The sequence below is a fragment of the Talpa europaea genome (genome assembly GCF_964194135.1).
Source record: "Talpa europaea genome assembly, chromosome: 12".
NCBI classification, from domain to species: domain Eukaryota; kingdom Metazoa; phylum Chordata; class Mammalia; order Eulipotyphla; family Talpidae; genus Talpa; species Talpa europaea.
The window spans coordinates 9,200,324-9,223,002 of NC_140079.1; the positions used below are offsets into that span (position 1 = coordinate 9,200,324).

General features: G+C 52.5%; 1 protein-coding gene across 7 annotated transcripts; it reads left to right on the top strand.

Annotated features, from left to right (window-relative positions):
- Positions 1-1,411: 1,411 nt before the first annotated feature.
- Positions 1,412-22,168, top strand: ANKRD24 (ankyrin repeat domain 24; the record flags this gene model as incomplete). Of its 7 annotated transcripts, none has more annotated exons than XM_084251080.1 (21): positions 1,412-1,453; positions 6,796-6,882; positions 6,991-7,121; positions 7,199-7,287; positions 8,446-8,510; positions 9,066-9,123; positions 10,712-10,782; positions 10,959-11,065; positions 11,260-11,447; positions 11,914-11,942; positions 12,573-12,653; positions 12,790-12,897; positions 14,075-14,119; positions 14,207-14,305; positions 15,141-15,213; positions 15,443-15,561; positions 15,690-17,240; positions 19,761-19,928; positions 21,348-21,473; positions 21,691-21,756; positions 21,954-22,168. In XM_084251080.1, 21 exons carry the CDS (start codon positions 1,418-1,420, stop codon positions 22,029-22,031), a joined length of 3,375 nt encoding a protein of 1,124 aa, XP_084107206.1. In that variant the 3' UTR covers positions 22,032-22,168. The 7 variants fall into 7 exon arrangements, with proteins under 7 accessions (XP_084107206.1, XP_084107202.1, XP_084107205.1 ...); XM_084251076.1 differs by having other exon boundaries at positions 1,418-1,453; positions 9,066-9,127; positions 10,665-10,782; XM_084251075.1 differs by lacking the exon at positions 1,412-1,453 and adding an exon at positions 5,989-6,027 and having other exon boundaries at positions 6,718-6,882.
- Positions 22,169-22,679: the final 511 nt, after the last annotated feature.

Genomic DNA, 22,679 nt, shown 5'->3' on the forward strand with positions numbered 1-22,679 from the left:
GTGTGGGTGCCCGCCATGCTAAGGAGCTACCCAGGCACCCTGCCACACACACACACTCGCTCATGCATGCACTTCCCACTTCCCAGCCTTTGGCCCTTTTTTCCTGCAGCTACCCTCCGTATCTTGTCTAGCCATCAGACTCTGCGTATGTATCATCACTTCTTCTAGAAACAGCTCCCAGGATGAGGGCACTGTCCCCTCCCCCAAGCCCACTGATTCCCTCTTGCCCAGGCAACCTGTGGGCTCCTCTCTTGGGTGTCTCTTGTTACGCCTGCTCTGGGTGTGATTGATACAGGTTTAACGAAAAGTGGGGTGGGTGGTAAGTGAAGGGTACACTGATTGGTGGAGCTGTGGATGGATGGATGGTAGATGGGTGGGTGTGTGGGTGTTGGATGGGTGGGTTTGTGGATAGATGGGCAGGTAGATGAATAGGTGGATGGATGGGTGGGCAGGTGGATGGGTGATGGGTGGATGGTGGGAAAAGCATGATGGGAGGGTACATGAGGATCAGTGAGAAGATGAGTTAGGTGGGCAAGTTGGTAGGTGTGAGCCGGTGGTGGATGGACAAGTGCTTGGGCAGGGTGGCGGATGCACAGGTAAGCAAATGGATGGGTAGACAGGTGGGAAGATGACTTGGGGAAATCATGGGCAGGTGGATGGGTGAAGGGCATAACTTCACAGAAATCTCACTCAGACATAGGAAGAAATTCCTAACCACACAGCTGGCAAAACACCCCCTTGAATTATCCCCTGCCTGATCTCCATAGCCACTCAGAACGTGATAGAGGACACAGTGGACAGACATGTGTACACCATGCTTGTGATTGCATGTGTGCAACAGCTTGCAGGCATCACCCCAGACCTCCATTTGCTCCCTGCTGTCACACATGCAGAACCTGGAGTAGGGGATCTTCATGCAAGGATGTCCTCCATTCATTCAAGAAACATGCCTTTGTGTTAAATGTCCTCAACTCTGGGCTTGGCCACCAAGGAGCCCCTAACTGTCCAGGAGGACAGAAGCAGCCATACTTCCTTCTGTGGAACCAGGGCTTAATCTACCTGGGTAACAGGAAATACCAATAAGGCACACTTATTGAGCACCTACTGTTTGCCAGGCCCTATGCTAGAAACCTCACTGAAAATTGATGATGAGTTGGTAAAGAGGGGATTATCTCCCTGATTTTAGGGATGAGGGAAGTGCAATTCAGAGAGGGCAAGTGACTTGCCAAAGGACACACAGCAGTTAGGAGATGCGGTAGGTCTGTGTCCTGCGCTAGGGGCTGGCATGGCCCAGGGAGGAGGAAGTGGTCCATTTGGGGAGAAGAAGGTAGTGACTCTCAGCCCACAGGACTGATGTTTCTCACTCCCTTCTGTTCTCCAGGTTACCTGGGGAGAGCAGAAACTCCAGACACTGGCCATGAAAACTCTCCGGGCACGATTCAAGAAGACAGAGGTGAGTCTGAGCCACTGAGATGCCAGAGGCCGTCCAACATTAGGTCCCTTTCCCCCGGGCACTGGCTGAAGATCCACTGGCTGTTGGACCATTGTCCTTCTCCCCGTGTCAGATTCTTTTGGCAGCTTCATTATGAACCTGCTTAAAACTCTTCCATGGCTCCCCAGGAAGAGCACCCATAGGTTCAAATCTGTGCCCTGAAGCCTCTGTCCACCTTCCCTTCCTTTGCTCTCTAACTGCCCCCTGACCCCTCACTGCTTCCTGTTCAAGCTTTCCAGCCCCTTAGCCTCTGGCCAGGCTGCTCCCTCTACCTGGAACGCCCTGTCCGGGCATTAAAGCCCATCAAGCCCTCTGCATCCTTTCCAGTTTGGCTCCCACACAGCAAATCTCTGGCATCAGCTGCCGAGACCACTTGCTTTTCTGAGAACTTACTTTCTCGGAGGCCTTCATGTGTTGCTTTTGAGTTTTTATTCAGCAAATATTTGTATCAGGTGCTGTTCTAGGCACACAGGAAACAGCAATGAATAGGACAGACATACCCCTATACTCACAGCGTGGACAGCAAAGTAAGGAATGTGGACACCAATAAGATAAATACTTGAAAAGGCAAATTTTGTGCCATGGAGATGAATAAGGCAAAAGAATTGGACTACCCTTGGCAGTGGCAATGGTTGCAATTTTTAAGTAGGTTATTAAGAAAGGGCTCGCCAAGCTGATAATAGTGCAGAGACCAGAAGGGAAAGAGGGGGTCATGTGTACTTTTGCAGGAGTTGCCTTCCAGGTAGAGGGATCAGCTAGTACAAAGGCCCTGAGGTGAGATTGTTAGGGGGAAAAAGGACGGGTTGCTCTATAACAAGATCAAGCTGGCTTCCCTTGCAGCCTCATCTCACACTCTGAACACCCAGAGAGCAATGTTTTGTCTTCCCCACTCCCTCCAGGCACCCCAAGTCCTTGCCAATGTGCAGGCCAGTCCAGGGCACAGATTGTGAGAACCGAAGTAAAGATTCACATTCAGTGTGGGGCGGCCAGCCTTCCTGAGTGCCCCTTTGTGACTGGCCTCCACTTAACAGTCCAAGGAATCCGGGGTTCTGAGAGGTTAACTGACTTCTCCCGGTCACAAAATGAAGTGGCAGTGCCTGTGATTCAAACCCATGCATGCTGACTTCAGAGCCCTTGGTCTCTCCACCACACAATACAGCCTTTCCATGCACAGACAAGACCCAGAGCAATCACAGGGGGCTGCCTGAAGGAGGCAGCACTGGAGTGAAGCCTGGGAGAAAAGGGAAAATTCAGACAAGTGAAGGCACACAGGTTGGGGTGGGGACCAGTGTGGGCAAATTTTTGGAGGCTGACAGGTTGATTCAGGGCCCTAATGGAAGATGAGCAGGTGCTAGGAGTCACTGAAAATCAAAAAGAGGGACGGTGCAACAAGCCTCATTTTAAAGGCAGGCAGCTCCGACTTCAAATCCTTCCTCTGCCCCTACTAGCTGGGTGACTGGGTCTGTTACCACCCAGTTGTCACCTCTGTCAGTCTTTCCAATGTCTTTATTTTTAGTATTTATTCATTTAAACCACCCTTTTCACTTTATTAATACTTCAAATTTCATTTTTAGAAATTTAGTGTTGTCGAGTTTGTATTTATTTCATCTTGTTTTTGTTTTTATTTATTTGTTTTCAAACACTATAGGGAGCTGACCCTGTGTTTTGCAGATGTCAGTTCATTTAAGCCTCCTGTGATATGGGGTTGAACTTTCAGTTACACCCCCACTTTATAGCTGAGGAAAGGAGGCCCAGAGTATTGAAGGGGTTTGCTCTAGCTCTCACAGCTGGGAAATGAGACACCTGCCTTCCTTAGGGCTGTGTCATTAAGAAGAACACAGGGGAGTGCAATGATTGGAGGGGGGAGGGGGGAGGGGGGAGGGAGGGGACCAAGATGGGGGGGGTAGGGAGGGAGGGAGACTGTTCCTATTTCCCCCCCAAGAATTCCCAAGAAGTCAGTTGTTAAATTTCAAAAGCAGAATGACGTTGAAAGCAAATCCATCCAAAAGTGTGTGCAGCTACAAAATAAAAATAAGACACCTAATTTGGGACAAGGGTGTATTTAGTAAGTACATGGCAGACAGTCAAGGTCAAGGGGGGTGAGAGGCGGCAGGTGTGAGGGCCTGGGGCCTGGGGCGTATCAGGTGTCTGGGTGGGCTGAGGCAGTGTTTGCTTCCAACGGGGAGGAGCCCAGGGTGGCAGTGGCAGCAGATGAGAGGCCTCGGGGTGGGGGTGGAGGGAAGCATGCCCTCCACCCTCCCTCGCTTCCCCTGTGCTCCCCATGCCAGCTCACTGTGCCCCCCCACCCTCCTGGCTCCAATTTCTCAGACGGCAGCTGGAGTCGGGTTCAGGCTTTTGTTCAGTTCCCCCAAGGGAAGAAAGCACACCCCATGACCGCAGAGGTCCACTCATTGTCTCTTTGGACCTTTTATTCCCCTATCAGCACACACAGTCCAGCCCCCTGCCCTGCCGCCAGCCTGTCCCGCCGGCTCCTTCCTATTCTTCAATGCCAGCCTTTCCTTCCAGCCCCCTGTCAGGATACTTGTTCTGAGCCTTCTTGGGTTCTCCCTGGCCTCAGTTTTTCATCCATAAGATAGAAGTTAACTGGTGCCCTGGGCCTAGGCTCTGGATTTCCTGCCTTTATTTCAGGTTTTATAAAAGCCTCATGGGTAAGAGATTGGGGTTCTTTTAGATTCATAGACTCCCAGTGCTTTAATACTTCCTGGGATCTCTCTCCTATTTCTATTCTCGAGTCACTGCTATGTCTTACATTCATTCAACACATATGACTGAGGTCCTACTGTGTGCCAGGCTTACTGGCAATCCTGACTTTAGGGACCCACACTCGGAAGGGCCATGTTTGATTTAATGCTCTGTTCTTACTGTCTTGACATCTTTAATAATTTTAACCAGGGCCCCCACATTTTCTTTTTGCACTGGGCCCTAGGGTCTCTAACTGGTTCCGCTGCAGATAGATAAGGCAGTGACCGAGACCGAAGTCCCTGCAAGTAGGGAGACATTAAAGGGGAGAAACCAAGAGGAGACAGAATATTTTCAAACAGGTACATAGTAGGATCTCAGGTGTTGATATGAATGAAGAAGGAAAAACAAGTCCTAGTTAGGGGCTAGAGAGTGACCAGGGGTGGCCAGAGAAGACCCAAAGAGGTGTCTACCAGTGCAGACAGCAGTAATGGAATCAGCCATGTGGACCATTTGGGAGGAGCAGGTGCTCCTGTAGAGGTCACACCAAAGGCAAAGCCTGGAGGTGGGACCAGGCAGCTTGACCAGGCAGGAGGCTGCTGTGGCAGGATGGGTCGGCCCAGTGGGAAGGAGGAGGAGAGTATGAGCTCAGAGATGATAGTGGGACCACTTTGAGCAGGGGTGGGCAAGTTTTTTCTCTAAGGGCCAGACAGTAAATGTTTGTGCTTTGTAGGCCAATTGGTCTCGACTTCACCATTGCGGCTGGTCGTCACTGAGCTCTAGTGCCAGGCACCAGGAGGACAAATGGACTGAAATGATTTAAATTTGTGTAGCTCAGAGCTTGGCCTTGGGAGTGGTTCATTAACTCAGCAAACATTCACCAACTCCCACACTCTTGCCCAGAGGTGACAGGCCCTGGGCCTGGGCGGCCTCAGCCAGGCTGTCCTCTCAAGGGACTCCCAGTCTGAGGTACACAGACCCACCATCCCCTTAAGCCACTCTGTGAGTGATTTAACTGAGCACTTACTATGTCGTTCGAGCCCTGAGTTCAGTATGAGATATGCATGTGGATCCAGCTATGTCTTTCTTGGATAGGTGAACCGCAGCTTAGTAACAACACACTTGCTGTGTGCACCTGCTTACTGCACACTTGCTGTGTGCCAGGCACTGCTTCGCTGCCAGTTATCTCCCTCAGGCCTCCTAGTAACCCTCTGCAGTAGGTACAGTTTGTTATGAAACCCATTTCCTGGAGGAGGAAAGTGAAATGCACATCAGGTAAGTATCTAGGCTGAGTCCCCTAAATACCGAGGACAGAGGAGGCGGTACAGGGGGTGGGCAGGAGTTCCAATTCAGGTTTTTGGAACTGCACAGTCCCACTGGCGGATGAGTGAATAAATGAATGAATGAATGATTGCATGAGTGAGCTACAGCCTGGGTGGCAGGGTGGGCAGTGGAGGGCTCTGTGTATCCAGGGCCCAGGCCCACTCACCCAGGATCCCTCCTGGCCAGATCCACAGAGCGTTGGAGATAGACCCAGCAGGCACCTGGAGGTGGGGGTGTGCTCTTGGCCTCCTCCCAGCGGCAAGTCAGGTCTGGCCAGGGCGGCGCCCCTCCTCCAGGTCCAGGTCCCCATCGGGCACATCCCTCACCCCGTGGGGGAGGGGCCGCGGGGGAGCAGGTGGGGCGCTCCCTGGAGGGGGCGGCGCCGGCGGGGCAGGACCACTTGGTGGCCAGGCTGCCGAGCTCCGGCAGCGCCTGCCCCTCCCTGGGCCCCTCCGGCCGGTGCCCTGGACGCCATGAAGCAGCTGTGCCTGTGCGCCGCCACCTCCTTCGCGGTAGGGCCGGGGGAGGGGGCGCGGGCGGGTGGGCTGGCCCTGCCTCTCCACTCCCGGTGAGAACCAATCCCCCAACCCTGGAAGGAGGCGCTGGGAGGGAGGTGGTGAGGGGGCGGGGTGGGAAACAGAGGTTGCGGGAATGGCTGGGACATTTGGGGAGACAGTTTTGCGAACAGAACAGATGACATTTAGAATTTAGAGGGCATTTGGGGGGACACATTTTATATGGGATCGCTTGGGGGAGATTGTATGTTAAGAATACAGTTTCAGAGACCATTTTGCGGGGTTTAGGGGGAAGACATTTTTGAGACCGATGATGAGGGTCATTTGGGGCTATGATTTTGGAGGACATTCAGGAATTTGGGGGAGACAGTTTGGGATGCAATATAGGCTAAGATTTTGGGTGAAGAACACTGAGGACATTTGGGGGACAACTGGTTTTTTCAGCATAAGGATAAATGGCAGGGAACGGTTCTGAGGGACACTTAAGGAACCCTCTGAAGGTGTCCTGTGGGAAGACTCTGGAAGGTTGTGGAGAAGGACACGGGGCAGCGTGAGTGTCTGGGAGGGCGGGGTTGTCGGGAAGGTGGCTGCTCAGTAAGGGCACGTCCTGGGACAACTTTTGGGAAGGAGGCACTGGGACTGATTGGGGAATGGTTTCGAGGGACATTGCTGGCAGTGGGGCCGCAGACCTGGAGACAGATGCTGGGGGGGCGCAGGCTTGGGGGAAGCTGCCAGAACCCCACCCAGGACCACCTCCCACTGCAGCTGCGGCTCAGCCCCACTGACCTAGGCTCCTGCCCACCCTGCGGCCCCTGCCCCATCCCGAAGCCTGCAGCCAGAGGCAGGCGCCAGGCAAGTGCCCAGGGGTGGGTGGATGGAGAGAGCCCAGAGCCCCTGCTGGGGGAGTGGGGAGGGGGCAGTGGCCACCTGGGCCCACGCTCCTCTGGGTGTGCCCTGCAGAGCCAGGACTGGGGCAAAAGCGATGAGCGGCTGCTGCAGGCTGTGGAGAACAACGACTCGGCACGGGTGGCCGCCCTCATCTCTCGCAAGGGCCTGGTGCCAACGAAGCTGGACCCCGAGGGCAAGTCTGCGTGAGTGCCCACCCCCTGGGGGTGTGATGGCTGAGTGGTGGCCACTCTGTGGCTGACCCCTGATCTCTGACCTCCAGGTTCCACCTGGCAGCCATGAGGGGTGCAGCCAGCTGTCTGGAGGTCATGCTGGCACATGGCACCAACGTCATGAGCACAGATGGGGCAGGTAGTACCCGTGGGACCCTGGGGAGGGAGGACGGGCTAAGACCAGGTGCCCAACCAGACGGTCCAGCCACTCCCTGATTCATAAACTGGGTATCCTGCTTATCAAAGGGGTTCTGTTCAGTGCCCCCGGGGAGGCACTGGGGCATGTCAGGCTGCAGTGCTCAAGGACAGAGACCATGGCTGGCACCAAGCAAGGTGAGTTAATTTGTGGGTGGGAGTAACTGGAAGAAGTTGGCGCAAAGGAGTATCTGATCTTGAAAAGTATCTGATCTTGAGAAGTATATACAGACATGAGAGTAACAAGTAGAGTTTGGGGGAGTAACTGAGGTACAGGAGTAGCTGGGATTTAGAAGTAGCTGAAGCTCTGGGAGTAGCTAGGATAAAGGAGAATCTGGGTGTGTGACTTAACTAGGGACCTGAGGAAATAAATGAGAATTCATGGCCAAAGGGAATAGTCAGAGCTCAGGGGGTAACTAGACATGGGATGACATAGCTTTAGGGCAATAAGCATAGTGCGCAGGGTGGATGCAGTAGTCGGAGGTTCTAGACAGGAATACAGCTGGAACATGGAATAGCAAGGGTATGTGGATTAGCAGGAATACATAAAACAACTGAGGATTCTGAAGGGTAACACTGGAGCTTTGGTGTATAGTCATGCATCACTTGGTGTTTTGCTCAGTGGCGTATATGGCAGTGCATGTATGGACAGTGTATATGATGGGGAGTCCCAGGAGGCTCTACCCTCTGACCTAGGTGTGGAGTCTGCTGTATCCTCTAGTTTGTGCAGTTATACTCTATGACACTTGCACAATGACAAAATCACCTGCTGATGATTTTCTCAAAATGTATTCCTGTTGTTACGTGACACATGACTATAATTGAGCATGTAGAGTAGCTGGGGACAGAGGAGTAGCTGGAGCCGTAGGACTTGAGGGGAGGGTACGTGTGAGGGTAGCTGAGATGAAATTGTCTGTGACACAGATCAGATGGAGAGTCTTTGACCACAGGGAGCAGCACAGTTTTGAAACTCTCTGGACCTTGGGGACTTGCTACAACAGATGCAGGGAAACAAACTCATCACAAATAGTTGACACAGGTCTGGGGAGCAGCCAGAAGCTCCTGGAGTATCTAGAGCCCTAGAAAAATCTCTTCCTTTCAGGTTACAATGCCCTCCACTTGGCCGCCAAGTATGGACACCCAGAGTGCTTGAAGCAACTGCTACAGGTCATTCTCTTGTCTCAGATACTCCTTGAAGCCTAGATAATCCCACCCTTTAACCTCAATACTCCTTTGCTTTGGCTACTCCTGAGTTCCAGCAATTTCCTGAACTCTCAGGTACTCCCTAAATCCTAGATATTCCATGATCCCTTTTACTTCTGAGCCCCAACTACTCCCTGGACAGCCAGATACTCCCCTGACTGTCCAGGTCCTTTCCACAGCCAAGATATATTCCTGTTATCAGATATTTCCTGGGCCCCAGCTTCTCCCCAAATCCCAACTTTCATAGTCAAAGCCATTCTCAGAGCTTACATGTATTCCTCAAACTCCCAGATGCTCCTCGGTTCCCAGCTAGTCCTTCTTTCTTAACAACTTTCACTAAAGCAAAGACAGTTGCTCAGAGTGCTGGTAAGGAGATGGGCTCCATAGAGCAGGTGGTCAGGGTTTGGGGTGAGGCAAGGAACCTGAAATACAGCAGACCCCAAGGAGGGGGCAGTCCTAGAGAAATCAGGCAATGAAGGCTGATGGCACTGCTCCAATGATCTGCCCCTCTGTCCGCAGGCCTCCTGTTTGGTGGACATTGTGGACAGCAGCGGGTGGACAGCCCTGCACCATGCAGGTGGGTGCAGCCCAACCTTGCCCTGCCCACCATGGGCCAGGGAGTGTGAGGCTTGGAGGTTCTTCTGCCAGGGGGCCTTCTCCACGTGAAAACAATGCAGGGGGTAGGGGTGTCATTTCCTTAGAGGAACCCCTAGGAAACCTCAGGAAGGTCAGAGCTCCCAGCAGCTTCAGAATCTACTGCAAACGCCTTCCCTTAGGGAAGAAAAGGGACCCACGCACTTGAGCTAGAAGCCAGTCCAGCCTCTGTCCACTGGCCTGTGAATTTGGAGAATGACCTTCACTATGATTCAAGAAATGTTTGTCCTTTGGGGAACACAGGATAAATTTGGGTTGGCTTTGAGGTTTTTGTTGGTTTAAAATTTTCCTGCAGGGCCTCCCCTGGTGGCGCAGCGGTTGAGCGCTGGGCTGCGAGGCTGCCCGTAGCCTCTGCAGCGCTGGTTCATTCCCTGGCCACTGGCGAGGGTCCCACTAAATAAATAAATACATACATACATACATAAAATTTTCCTGCAGTTGGAGTGTGCTGTCACCTAGTGGCGGTGATGCCTTTGGTCAAACTAAGCGCATTGATTTTTTTTTTTTTTTTTACTCAGTATTTATTGAGCATCTGCTATGTTGAGCATTGGGATTACAGCAGCAAACAAAATCTCATTTCCCCTTGGGCGCACAGCAGGTATCCACATGGGGTCTGTAGATTTCTCTAGCAATACCTTGCACAAAGTCCTTTCCCTCTGGGCTGTGGACATACATGCCACACCATCCCCCACTTCCTTCATTTTACCAAACTGTTTCCCACCCCTGGACCCTCGCATGTGCCATAACCTCCGCATCCCCCTCTTACCTTCAGAGCTCAGAACTCAGATCAAACCTTGAGAAGCTTTCCCAGCCTCAGCTGACATCTGCTTCTTCCAGTAAATATTAACACTTTCTGTGTGAGAGTTTGGCACATAGTAGGTACACAATAAATAATGAAAATCAGTTAAAAGTTCCATCTTAAAAGGGAAGCATGATGAGATGTGAAAAGAGCTTGGGACTAGGAGTTAGCAGACCTGGGTCTCAACTGTGGTTGTTTCTGACTCTACGGGGTCATCATAGGCCTGGCTGGACCTCAGTTACTTCATCTGTGCACTGGGAGTCATAACTGTTACTGATTTTCCAGGGGAGGTGGGAATTTCTTATGAAATAAAGAATAAGAATCAGGGCCTCCCCGGTGGCGCAGCGGTTGAGCGCTGGGTTGCGAAGCTGCCCGCGGCCTCTGTGGCGCCGGTTCAATCCCCGGCTGCTCCCCGGCCACAGGAGGAGGGTCCCACATGGCGCGCAGACCTCTCCTGCCGCCCGCTGCTCCCCTCAGCAGTGTACTTCGGACCTTCTGCCTGCTCTGCCTCCCGCTCTGGCTCTGGTGAATTCTCTCACCCTCCCGCGCTTCTGACTGTACCCAGTGCATGTATAAACAAACAAAACAAACAAACAAATAAATAAAAACATGCCTCTATTAAAAAAAAAAAGAATAAGAATCACACTCAGGCAGAAGGCCCCCAGAAAATGCCTAAGCCCTCCCCCCCGACCCTCTGCTACTCTTTTTCCAGCGGCCGGTGGCTGCATCTCCTGCTCAGAAATCCTCTGCTCCTTCAAGGCACATCTAAATCCTCGAGATCGCGTGAGTCTCTGGGATCTCTTTGGGAAAGACACTGTACGCTGCCACCAAGGGGCAACATTCCAGGCACTCTTTTAAAAGTGTGGAAAGGTTTGGAGTGGAGCTCAGGGGAAGTCATGAAGGTTTCCTCAACTTCTCATGCCTTGTCTCATCCCTTTTCCGAACCTCTCCCACCCCAGTCGGGTACAACACCCCTTATCATAGCAGCTCAGATGTGTCACACAGATCTGTGCCGCCTTCTCCTGCAGCAGGGGGCTGCTGCAAATGACCAGGACTTGCAGGGCAGGTGAGTATTTTTCCTCTAGCCGGTCCATGGTGTGCTGTGACCTTGGGCAAGTCTCTTATGGGGTTGGGGGGAGGGCGGGGCGGGGGTGGGAAGGGATCTAGTTGGTCTTCTTCCCCCACCCCAGTCCCGGGTGTTGAGGAGGGCGTGGGGTTTGAGGATGTCCTCACCACCTCAGTAGCCCCCTCTCCTGGTAGGACGGCCCTGATGCTGGCCTGCGAGAGGGCCAGTCCGGAAACAGTAGAGGTGCTGCTGCAGGGCGGGGCCCAGCCGGGCATCACCGATGCACTGGGCCAGGATGCTGCTCACTATGGTGCCCTAGCTGGGGACAAACTCATCCTACACCTCCTACAGGAGGCGGCCCAGCGCCCCTCACCACCCAGCGGTATGCAAGTCCCACTTCAAGCATTTTCAAGCACCCCTACCTCCTTCTAGGCAGTTTCTTGTCACCCCTTTTTCTCTCTACTGTGGATGCTTTCCAGGTGTCACTATCTGTTGCATTATAGGAGGTTTCATGGCTTCCCTGACCCTATTCAGGACAGTTTCAAGGAGCTCAAGAGCTTTTAGGGGTCCACTCTGCTTCCTTAGGTCACTCTGCTTCAGATCTTTGCCTTTCCCTAAGAAGTGGCACCATCCTGGAGATGCCACTGTCCTCTCCTTTGGAGAGTTTCGACTACCCTTTATCATCATTCTGCTGAAGCGATTGATTCCTCCTTTAAAATTCCTGATTCTCTGGGAGTTGGGAGTTCCCCCCAAAGATCCCTAGGTATCTAATGCCCTTCCTATCACTGAAAATGAGTCCCTAGGACAGAGACCCTGACCCTGCTTCCTTCTCTCTTCTGCCCTCCTAGAGGATGACTCAGGCGAGGCATCATCTCAGGTATGAATCTCTAAGCAGTGAAAGAGCCCCTTTCCCTGTGCACCGACCACCTTACCCGTGCCCCAAGCTTGGTGGGAAGAGAAGGAAGAAATGGACTTGTGCCCCAGGATTATGAATTGGGAGAATCTGTTTGGGAAGAATGGTACCTTCAGGGTATGCTGTCACCAAGTGGCAGCAGCATCCACAACATAATTCCCAGAACTGGGTGAGAACACTAGGGGATATGGGGCCTGGAGTTGTGTGTGTGTGTGGGGGGGGGTGCGGTAGAGAGGTTGCAGTTGCTGAGGGCTGGTTTAGTCAGAGGAAGCAGATTTGGCCTCTTCTCTTTCCCAGTTCCACAGGGAAAAGAAACTTACAGATAATCTGGTTTAGCTGAGGGAAGTACCAAGGCATGGAGAGGGATAGAGAGTAAAGAATAAGATCTGGAATGCTCAGGGAATGTGGCCTCATGCCCTTATATGCAGGCACAATTGAAGACCAGAGAGAGGCAGAGACTTGCTCAGAATCACACAGAAAGCGAGGGCAGAGTTGGGGTTGGTGACTGATAGTAGGCTGCCTGGGTTGTCTGATGGTGGTTTATTTGGGTGGGAGGTGGGTGTGTCCCCCAGTGTCCCCTTCACCCCTCCCCAGAACTCTGTGTCCAGTCATGAAAAGCGAGGAGGTCCCAAGAAGCGGAAGGCACCTCAGCCCCCTGCCAGCACCCCTATGCCGGTGAGAGATGCCCTAGCCATAGGGGGAGTAGTGGGAGGCTCCCAGGCAGAAGGGGGAGGAACCTCTGGTGAAGGCATCAGAGGGGACAATCCATAGACCTCATCTAAAGGCGGGGGTCCCCGGGTGGGGAGAACAGGATGATCGAGATGCCTATGAGGAGATTGTGCGGCTGCGACAAGAGAAGGGCCGCCTGCTGCAGAAGATCCGGGGTCTGGAGCAGCACCAGCAACGAAGGAAGCAGGAGGTGAGGGGCAGGAGAGACAAAGGCCTGGGACTAAGCCTGGGGCAGGATGCACTTCTAGGGAAAGGACGCCCCCACCTCTCCAGACTTTCTTCTCCCTCTCTCTGCCTCGCTCTGCTCCAGTCACACAGGTCTCCTTGCTGCAGCACAGCAGGCATGGTCCTGCCCCAGGACCTTTGCGCAGACTGTGCCTCTGTCTGGAATGCTCTCCTTTCAGATGTCCCTGTGGCAACTTCCTGCACTTCCTTTAGATCTTTGCTCAAAAGATCCCTTGTGAAAGACCCCTCCTTTGCCCATCTTATTTAAAACTGTAACATCTTCCTCCATACTCACTTCCCAGCTCTCTTTATTTTTATTCAAAATGCTTATTGCTATTGGACATAGCATTTTTTTAATTCCTATTCACCCATTGGACTGTAGGCACACAAGGACGGCCATGGCTCACAGTAGATGCCTGATAATTATAAGATAAACAAATAGTTGAGTGAATGAATGAATGAAGTAGTGGCATAAAATAGGCAATCAGTAAAAATGTTTGGGTAGGGGCTCTCTGGTGGCACAAGGGGTTAAGTATCAGCACAATAAAGCTATCCACAGCCACTGCAGCATGAGTTCGATCCCCGGCCAGGGAGCTACCCACATGGTACAGCAGACTTCTGCTGTCTTGCCTGCTGCTCCCCTCAGCAGTGTATTTCAGTGGATCCATCTATTCTGCTCCCCACTCTGTCTCCGGTGAATCCTCTCACCCTGCCCCCCCCACCTCTGGCCTATACCCCAGTTTTTGGATGCATAAATAAAATGCATCTTTATAAAACAATGGGCAGAATGGTACCTGGCACACAGTAGGCACTCAACAAATAGTAATGAAGTATGATATCTGCACACAGTAGGTGCTCAGTAGTAAATGCTTAGTAACATATGAGCAGATAGAACAGTGACTGGCATATAGTAGGTGCTCAATTACTTAGCAATGATTGGGTGAGCAGATCAGTGCCTGGCAAAGAGTAGGTGCTTTGTAATTTCCTGTGGAGCGAGTAAGGGCACAGCGATGCTGGGTGTGCACCTGTGAACGCTACGGAGGGCTGCTAAGCCCAAGTTAAGCAGAGGAGACGTTCCCCCCCCCCCCCCGCCAACTCGCGCACCCAGCCCAGAAACAAGCCCTTTCTCCTCTTCTTATCAGCTGCCAGAGGCAGAGGCCAGCTCCCTCCACAGCCTGGAGAGACAGGTAGGTGGAAGGTGGGGGAAGTGGGAACCCAACTCTCCATTGTTCCCTCCTGGAGGCCAGCTGAGCCTTGTGTTGCCCTCCTCCCAGGTGCAAGAGCTGCAGCAGCTGCTGGCAGAGAAGCAGGAGGAGAAGGAGAGTCTGGGGCGAGAGGTGGAAAGTTTGCAGAGCCGACTCTCTCTGATGGAGGTGGGTGTGCACTGCGAGGAAGTGGGGTACAAGGCTGTGCCTGTGTCATGATGACCATGGTAATACACATGCTTACACACATGCAGACACACACAACAGCAAACATGCCATCATACAGGCAACACATACACATAATGCATTTTTTTTTTGTGGGACCCTCGCCGGTGGCCGGGGATTGAACTGGTGCTGCAGAGGCTGCGGGCAGCCTCGCAACCCAGTGCTCAACCACTGCACCACCAGGGGAGGCCCAACACACACACGTAATGGACACTTCTCAAAACGTACTGTAATACATGTACACGCGGATGGACAACCACGCTCATGTACCTGTAGTCTTATCTGCACATGCAGCAGGTAAATGCCCCTAACCACGCAGCAAACACATCTGTGAATGCAGAATTACACATACACGAACATCACATACACGGGAGAGGCCGCAGTGGTGTGCACACGCTCATCATGCAACCACAGATGCAAGGCCACATAAATATGCACATGTGGTACACACATGCCTGCAGACACTCTGGGTGCCATGTAACCTCGACACTGAAGGCCCAGTGTGAGGGTGCACCCCACCATCTCGGAGCTCTATGCACCCACACTGCATGTGTGACCCACGTGGTTGGGGTCGTGGTTACGCACCGGGGAAGCTGGGAAGCTCCTGGCACATAGTAGGTGCTTAATAAATCCCTGTGGGCCAAGAAAGCCATTCCATTGCCTGTGGGGAGTCAAAAAGACATTCGAACACTTCCATTCACTCCAGATTCTTGGGTGGGGGGGAGCAAAGGGGGGAGGGGTGGGGCCAGGACCCTGAACAGAACCCTGGCCCTCACAGAATGAGCGGGAGAACACCAGCTATGATGTAGCCACCCTGCAGGACGAGGAGGGTGAGCTGCCCGACTTTCCAGGTGAGCCCCACCCACTGCCCTGCCCTCATCCCTCCCCAACCCCCCACCCTCCTTGTCTCAGGGGCCCTGGGAGCTGGGGACTTGACCCACACATATGGACATTGTTGGGGGGGGTTGGCCCATCTTCCCAAGCCTGCCTGTCCTGGGGGCCCTGACTCATGGCTCTAGATCCCCAGTGCTCGTCCCCTGCAGCCTGGGACCCCAAAGACTGACTCTGTATCCCTGCTAGGGGCAGAGGCACTGCACTCCAAGCGACTAAGCCCATCATCCCAGGACCTCTTGGCCTTGCTGCGGGAGCAGGTGGCCACATTGACCAGACAGAACCAGGAACTTATGGAGAAGGTCCAGGTGGGGAAACTGAGGCCCAAAGAGTAGGGCGGGGCAGATCTGAGCATCCCAGTGCTTGTGTGGGAACATTGCTGAGTGTGTGGGCAGGGGAGGTGCATGGCCACCCTTTTGTCCCCCTACCTTCCCAGATCCTAGAGAACTTCGAGAAGGATGAGATGGAGGCAGATGGCTTGGCTGAGGTCATACCTCTGGCCCTTTATGACTCCCTCCGGGCTGAATTTGACCAGCTGCGCAGGGAGCACACAGAGGCCCTGCGGGCACTGGAGCAACAGGAAGCACAGGAGACCCCCAGAGAAGAGGAGACAGCCCTCGGGGAGCACAGTGGCACAGGAGCAAAGACCACCAGAAATGGGACAATGGAAACAGAGCTTGAAGGCACCTCAGCTCCAGAAACCAAAGTTAATGGAGTGGAGACTACCGAAGAGGAGGCCGCAGGGGTGAAAACAACAGAACCTGGGACTTTAGAAGCAGCATCCACAGGGGCTGAGCCCACAGAAACAAAGTCCATGGATGCCGAGTCCACGGAAGCAGAGGGTATTGGAGCTGAGGCCTTGGAAACAAAAGTCAGTGGGGCTGAGGTCACAGAAATGAGAGCCCTCGATCCAGACAGAGGACACCCAGATGCAGAGGCCACGGGAGCAGAGGCCACACACATGAAGGCAGAGGAGCCAGATATGAAGGCCCCTGGAGTGGGCGCTGTGGAAACAGAGCTCACGCGCACAGAGACCGTGAACGTGGAACCCAAGGACACAAAGGCCGTGAGAGAGGAGGCCACAGCCCCTGGCTTCCCCGCTGACCCTGCCCTACACCCTGGTGCAGCCGAGGCCTCGGAAAAGTTGCAGGCAGAACTTGAGACCAGGATCCGTGCCTTGGAGGAGGCGCTCCGGCAGCGGGAGCGGGAGGCAGCTGCTGAGCTGGAAGCAGCCCGTGGCCAGTGCGAGGCTGCGGAGGCCGAGGCTGGCCGGCTGCGGGAGCAAGTGCGCGAGGCCGAGGGCATTGGGGTCAGCAGGGCTTGCGGTGGTGACACAGTCCAACTTCGGGCGGCCCTGGAGCAGGCCCGGGAGGACCTTCGAGCGAGGGACTCCCGCCTCCGAGAGCTGGAGGCCACCTCTGCCTGGCTGGATGAAGCCCGGGCTGGCCGGCTGCTGGCAGAGGAGGAGGCCCGGGGCCTGCGGGCAGAGCTGGCCCAACAGGAAGAGGTAAGGCTGGAGCAGAGCCGGGAGCTGGAGGTTCTACGGGCGCAGCTGGCCGCTGCCATGGCTACAGGGGAACAGCACCGGGTGGCAGCTGCCGAGCTGGGCCAAGCCCGGGATGCAGCTGAGGCCCGAGCGGCTGAGCTGGCCATAGCCTGTGAGGAGGCTCGAAGGGGCCTGGCAGAGCTGCGGGAGGTCTCTGAGGCCCTCCGCCAGTCAACAGTGCCGGCTGCTGAGCACCACCAGCTGCAGGAGGAGGCCCTTGAGCTGCGGGGCCGGGCAGCCAGCCTGGAGCAGGAAGTGGTAGCCACAGGCAAGGAGGCCGCCCGGCTGCGGGCAGAGCTGGAGCGGGAACGTGTGGGCAGCGTGGCCCGCTTGGAGCATGACCGCATCGTCAAAGCACTGCAGGCCGATGTGGCCCGACTAGAGGGGCAGCTGGAGGAGCTGGGACGGCGCCACGAGAAGACCAGCGCTGAGGTCTTTCAGGTGAGAATGACTGGACTCCCACCCAGCACACCCACTTGGTCTGTTTGAACCCTGAAAACATGGGATGTTTTGACCCCATCTTTTTTTTTTTTTTAATGTTAAGTGCTTTTTTGTGATCTGTTCATAAAACCTTTGCATAACTCAAGGTTATAGAGGTAGTTTTTTATGTTTTATTTTTTATTTTAAAGATTTATTTATGCATACAAGAACTAGGGTACAGGCAAGAGGTATAGGGGGTGAGAGGATTCACCAGAGACAGAGTGGGGAACAGAACAGGTTGATCCACTGAAATACACTGCTGAGGGAAGCAGCGGGCGAGACAGGAGAGGTCTGCCGCGCCATATAGGTCAGCTTCCTGGACGGGGACCATGGAATCAAACTCATGCTGCAGTGGCTGGCGATAGCTTGACAATGCTGTCTTTAACTCCTGCGCCACCAGGGAGGCCCCATCTTTTATGTTTTTTTTGGTTGTTGTTAAAGATTTATTTATTTATGCATACAAGAGCTGGGGTACAGGCCAGAGATGTGGGGGGGGACAATTCACCAGAGACAGAGTAGGGAACAAAACAGGCAGACTGATTGAAATACACTGCTGAGGGGAGCAGCAGGCAAGGCAGGAGAGGTCCGCTGCACCATGTGGGTTTCTCTCTGGCCGGCCAGGGTTCGAACTTGTGCTACAGAGGCTGCGGATTGCTTCATAGTACGGTGCTTAACCGCTTGCGCCACCAGGAGGCCCCCATCTTTTATGTTTTAAAGCAATAAAACTTATTGCTTTAGTTTCATATTCACCTCTATGCATCATCTCCAATGTGGCTGTATGGTGTGAGGTAGGATCATTTTTGTAAGTAGTACTTGGACCTTTTGCCTGATGTTTTTTACTAATGTCCATTTTCTCTGGTGGTCAAAATGACCCTGTGGTTTTTTCCAACTGGCTGTCTTGACCTTGGCGTTTAATCTTGTGATCATTTTTGACACTTTAATTCACTCTGCAGGAGAGCATTATGCACAGGGAGTTTTGATCTAATTATTTTAACCTTACCGATTTTGATGCTGAGTTTTCTTTGCTTTTTTAAAGCTCAAGGGATATTTTTTGGTCCCTTATGATGGAACTTTTGACTCCTATCTCTTGTCTTAGGAAAATAACAACAAAAACTGGCAGCTGTTTCAGCAAATCTGAATAAAAAACTATGTTCACAGTCATCAGGAAGGCATTTTCCTCTCAGCTTCTGTTTACTCACCTGTATAATGGAAATAATACCCTGCCTAATCCTGTCATGAAAATTAAATGCTTTAAATGACAGAGCACAGTGACAGTACAATCCATAAATGACAGCCAGATTGTTCTTTTTCCCAAGAACATGTTATTTTAAGTCAGTTAAATCCTAGATCTATTTCCTACAGTTCACAACCTGAGTATGCCCATCTTCATATTTATTTTCTAAATTTTACTTTCCTTGTGATCCTGTCTTTTGGGGATCAATTTTACAAGTTTGATCTTATTCATTGGTTTAGGTTTTTTTTATTATTATTGTTAATGTGTAGTCAATCTGCACTACACATCAGAACATCTAATTATTGTCCATTTTCCCCCTGGAGCTATTTTTTCTGTAAGGACCAATGTATCCTGTCCTTTTGCCCTCCCTGATAAAATTTTTCAAATCTAATGCAGTCTTGATATTTTTGTGAAAATGTAGCCATCAGCTTTTGGACATCTGTTTGCTTTTTATCCAGTTTTTCTGTTTTCCCTACATTTTGTTAGAAATCTACAAACCTTCACACCATTAGCAGATAAAAGAAATCCCTGATGATAATGGTGATACTGTTTTTTCTAATTTATTTATTTATTTATTTATTTTGCATGTAAGAACAGGAGTATAGGCCACAGGTGTGGGGGGTGGTGAGAGGATTCACCAGAGACAGAGTGGGGAGCAGAACAGGCAATTTACTGAAATACACTGCTAAAGGGAACAGCAGGTGAGATAAGAGAGGTCTGCTGTGCCATGCCTGGGTCAGCTCCCTGGCCGGGGCTCGAACTCAGGCCATGGCTATGATAGTGCTGAGATTTAACTCCTAGGCCACCAGTGAGGCCCCTATAATGGCAATAATGTTAATGATAGTAAGTAACAGCAGCAATAATGTCACCAACTCAAATGTAGTACTTCCTGTGTACCAAGCATCATAGGACCAAGCACTATTCCAAAGCATTTTCAAGTATTTACTCATTTTACCCTCACAAGCACCCTGTGAGTTGGGGGCTGCTATTACCCTCATTATTATAAGAGGAGACACTGAGGTTAAGTCACTTGTCTAAGGCAACACAGCTGGTGGGCCAGAGGTGCTTGGCAGGGGTAGAATGTTTATAGTGCCCAGGGGAATCCAGAATTTCCCTGAGTCACACTCCTCAAGTCAAAACAAGCTTGAACATCCTTTGGCCAAGATAGAAGAGTCAGAGGAACTCTATGTTCCAGACATTTTTGGGGTCCAAATGTCTTTAGGATCACACATGGGCTTGGGCCACAGGTGCAGCGGGAGGCACTGTTCATGAAGAGTGAGAGGCACGCGGCTGAGGCCCAGCTGGCCACGGCAGAGCAGCAGCTTCGGGGACTGCGTACCGAGGCAGAGCGGGCACGCCAGGCCCAGAGCCGTGCACAGGAGGCCCTGGACAGGGCCAAGGAGAAAGACAAGAAGGTGTGTTCCTCTTTTTCTATGCTCAGTCAGGCGGCCCCTATTCAACGGAGGTTGGGGTGACCCTAAGAATGGCCCAGCTGAAAGAGTACTGGGGAACCGGCCCACTTTCCAAATGGTTGTCTGAGGTACAGAGAGGCGAAGCCATGTACCCAAGGACAGACAGCCTGCTCTGGTCCAGCCAGGATTCAAACCCAGATTTCCAAGTTCTGTCCTTAAATAATACAAATGACGGTAGCAGCAGACTATGCATCTTGAGTGGGTGTTTTTCACATAGTATTATTTTTAATCATCTTACAACGCTATGAGCCACACAGCATTTATATCCCCACTTTCCAGATTAGCAAACTTAGGCTCCAGGAGGCCAAGTGAGTCACCCAGCATATCACTGGACAGTGGGTGTAACCCACCAATCCCCAGGGGAGTCCCCTAGCTCACTGTATGATGTTGGACAAGTCACTTCATGTCTCGGAATCTCAGTTTCCAACTCTAAAATAAAAATAAAAATAAAAATAATAAAAATAAAAATAAAACTGTGGTAGGGATTATGGTTTATTTGTAGCAGAATTATTTTCTGTTGCTGCTAACATTTGGGGCCAGGTCATTCATTCTCTGTGGGGAGTCGATCCCTCCCTCTCAATGCCAGGCACACACCCAGTCATGACAGCCACAGATGTCTCCAGACATGACCCTTGGGGAAGGAGCAGATTCCTTTTTAGTAGAGAACCTCTGTTCTGTAGTTTAATAAAGCCCAGCATTTGCTGAATGCCTGCTCTAGGCCAGGCCCAGCTTCAACATGACTCTGTTTAGAGTTCTGGTAACCTACAAAGGTCAGAGCCATAATTCTTATTTTACAAACAACCCTAGAACACTGAGCCTTAGATGGGTTCATTTAACCCAAATCTCCAATGGTCAAAGGGTAGGGAGGGATTCAAACCCAGGGCTGTCTGACCCCAGCCCCACCAGGCCAGGCTGCTTCTACCCTCTTATTCCATCAGCCTCCACTTTCCAGAGAATGCCAGAGAGGATGTGACAGCATTGGCCACTTTTACTGTAAAGGGCTAGATGGGCCATATTTTTGGCTCTTGGGGCAGATGTTACTCAACTCTGCCCTTGCGTCAGGAAAGCACCCATGGATGACATGTAAACGAGTGGGCGTGGCGAGGAAGCAAGTACGTTTTAGGCATGCACACAGAAATGTGATTTTGACGTAACTGTCACATGTCACCAAATATTGTTCTTCTTTGACTCCTTTCCCCCCACCCAATTAAGAACATGGCAGCCATTTTTAGCTCACGGACCAGACTTGGCCCACAGACCAGGTGCTGCCTCCACGGGAATGCCTTGCAAGCCTCTCTGAGGAGGCCGCCATCCCCCATTCCTGGCCTTGGTGACCACTGACACCCGTCCTCTCCACCCCAGATCACAGAACTATCTAAGGAAGTCTTTAGCCTTAAAGAGGCCCTGAAGGACCAGCCAGCAGCCCCAGCCCCCCCGGAAGTGGATGCCCTCCGTGGCCAAGTGAAGGCTCTGCAGGAGCAGCTGGAGGTACAACCCCTGCCAGGCTCGGGGCAGGGTGCCAGGAGATGGGCTGGTGGCAGGCATGGCTGGGAAACAGCTCAGTATTTTAGCACATTGTGCGTGACAGCAAAATAGGAGCTCAGGGTGCGAGGGGGACGTTTTGACGTGTCTGGGGGTGGAGGAATTTCCTGTTTTTTTTTTTTTGTTGTTGTTGTTTTCTGAGCACCCCTCCCCCACCCCACAGGAGGCTGCCAGGGACCACAGTGCAGTGGTGGCCTTGTATCGGAGCCACCTCCTCTATGCCATCCAGGTGAGTCACCCCTCCCAACCACCTCTCTGCCCCAGCACGGTCCCCGCCTGGCTTTGGGAACACTACTGCTGGTCTCTGGGTCTCACTCTCCCCATCTGAATGGTGGGGGGCTGGTCATGGGTGAGGGTCATGGCTTCCAGGGTTGGGGAGTGGAATGGAGAAGTTTGGGCAGGAGCGTCCAGGCTTTCTTAACCCAGGGTCAGATGGATGAAGACGTGCAGCGGATTCTGAGCCAGATCTTACAGATGCAAAGACTTCAGGCTCAGGGGCGCTGAACACAGAGCACTGATGTCCTCCTTGGCTCCACCCTCGCTCCTCCCGCCCCACACTGGGGTGTCCAGCAAGCACTCTGACTGTCCACTTGCAGCCTGGGCCCCTTCCTGACTCTCTAGCTGTCTCCACCGGGGATCCCCACTGGTCTATCTAGACCCCACCCTGACCCCGACCCCTATCTCCCCCACTGGAGAACCCAAGTCCCCTACCCCACAGGTTCCACTCCAGGAATAAAAGCTCACAGTGCACAGGACCAAAGCAAGCGTGTGGCATGATTGCTGGGCTCCCACTGCAAGGAAGGAGGTGGCCAGAGCAGGAATTAAGAATTAGGGTGATTGCCAAAATCTCATTCCCTAAAACACAATTTAAAAAGTCAAAACAGACTCTAAAAAATTCACAATGAATAAATTATGTCAGGACAGGATGCGACTTCACGACCCGGCTGGATGGGAGAGTCCCAGCTCTGCCTCCCAGCCTCTGAAACCCCCCGAGGGATTCCTGGCTCTTTCCTTGGGAGGGGAAGGATGGGGAGTCAGTAGGTGCTGCTAACCCCCTCCCCCATGAATGTGGCCTGTCCCCAGGTTTCCTTGAGCTTCCAGAGCAGAAATCACATGGGGGGTGGGGAGTGTGCCTGTCCACTGAGGGGCTGG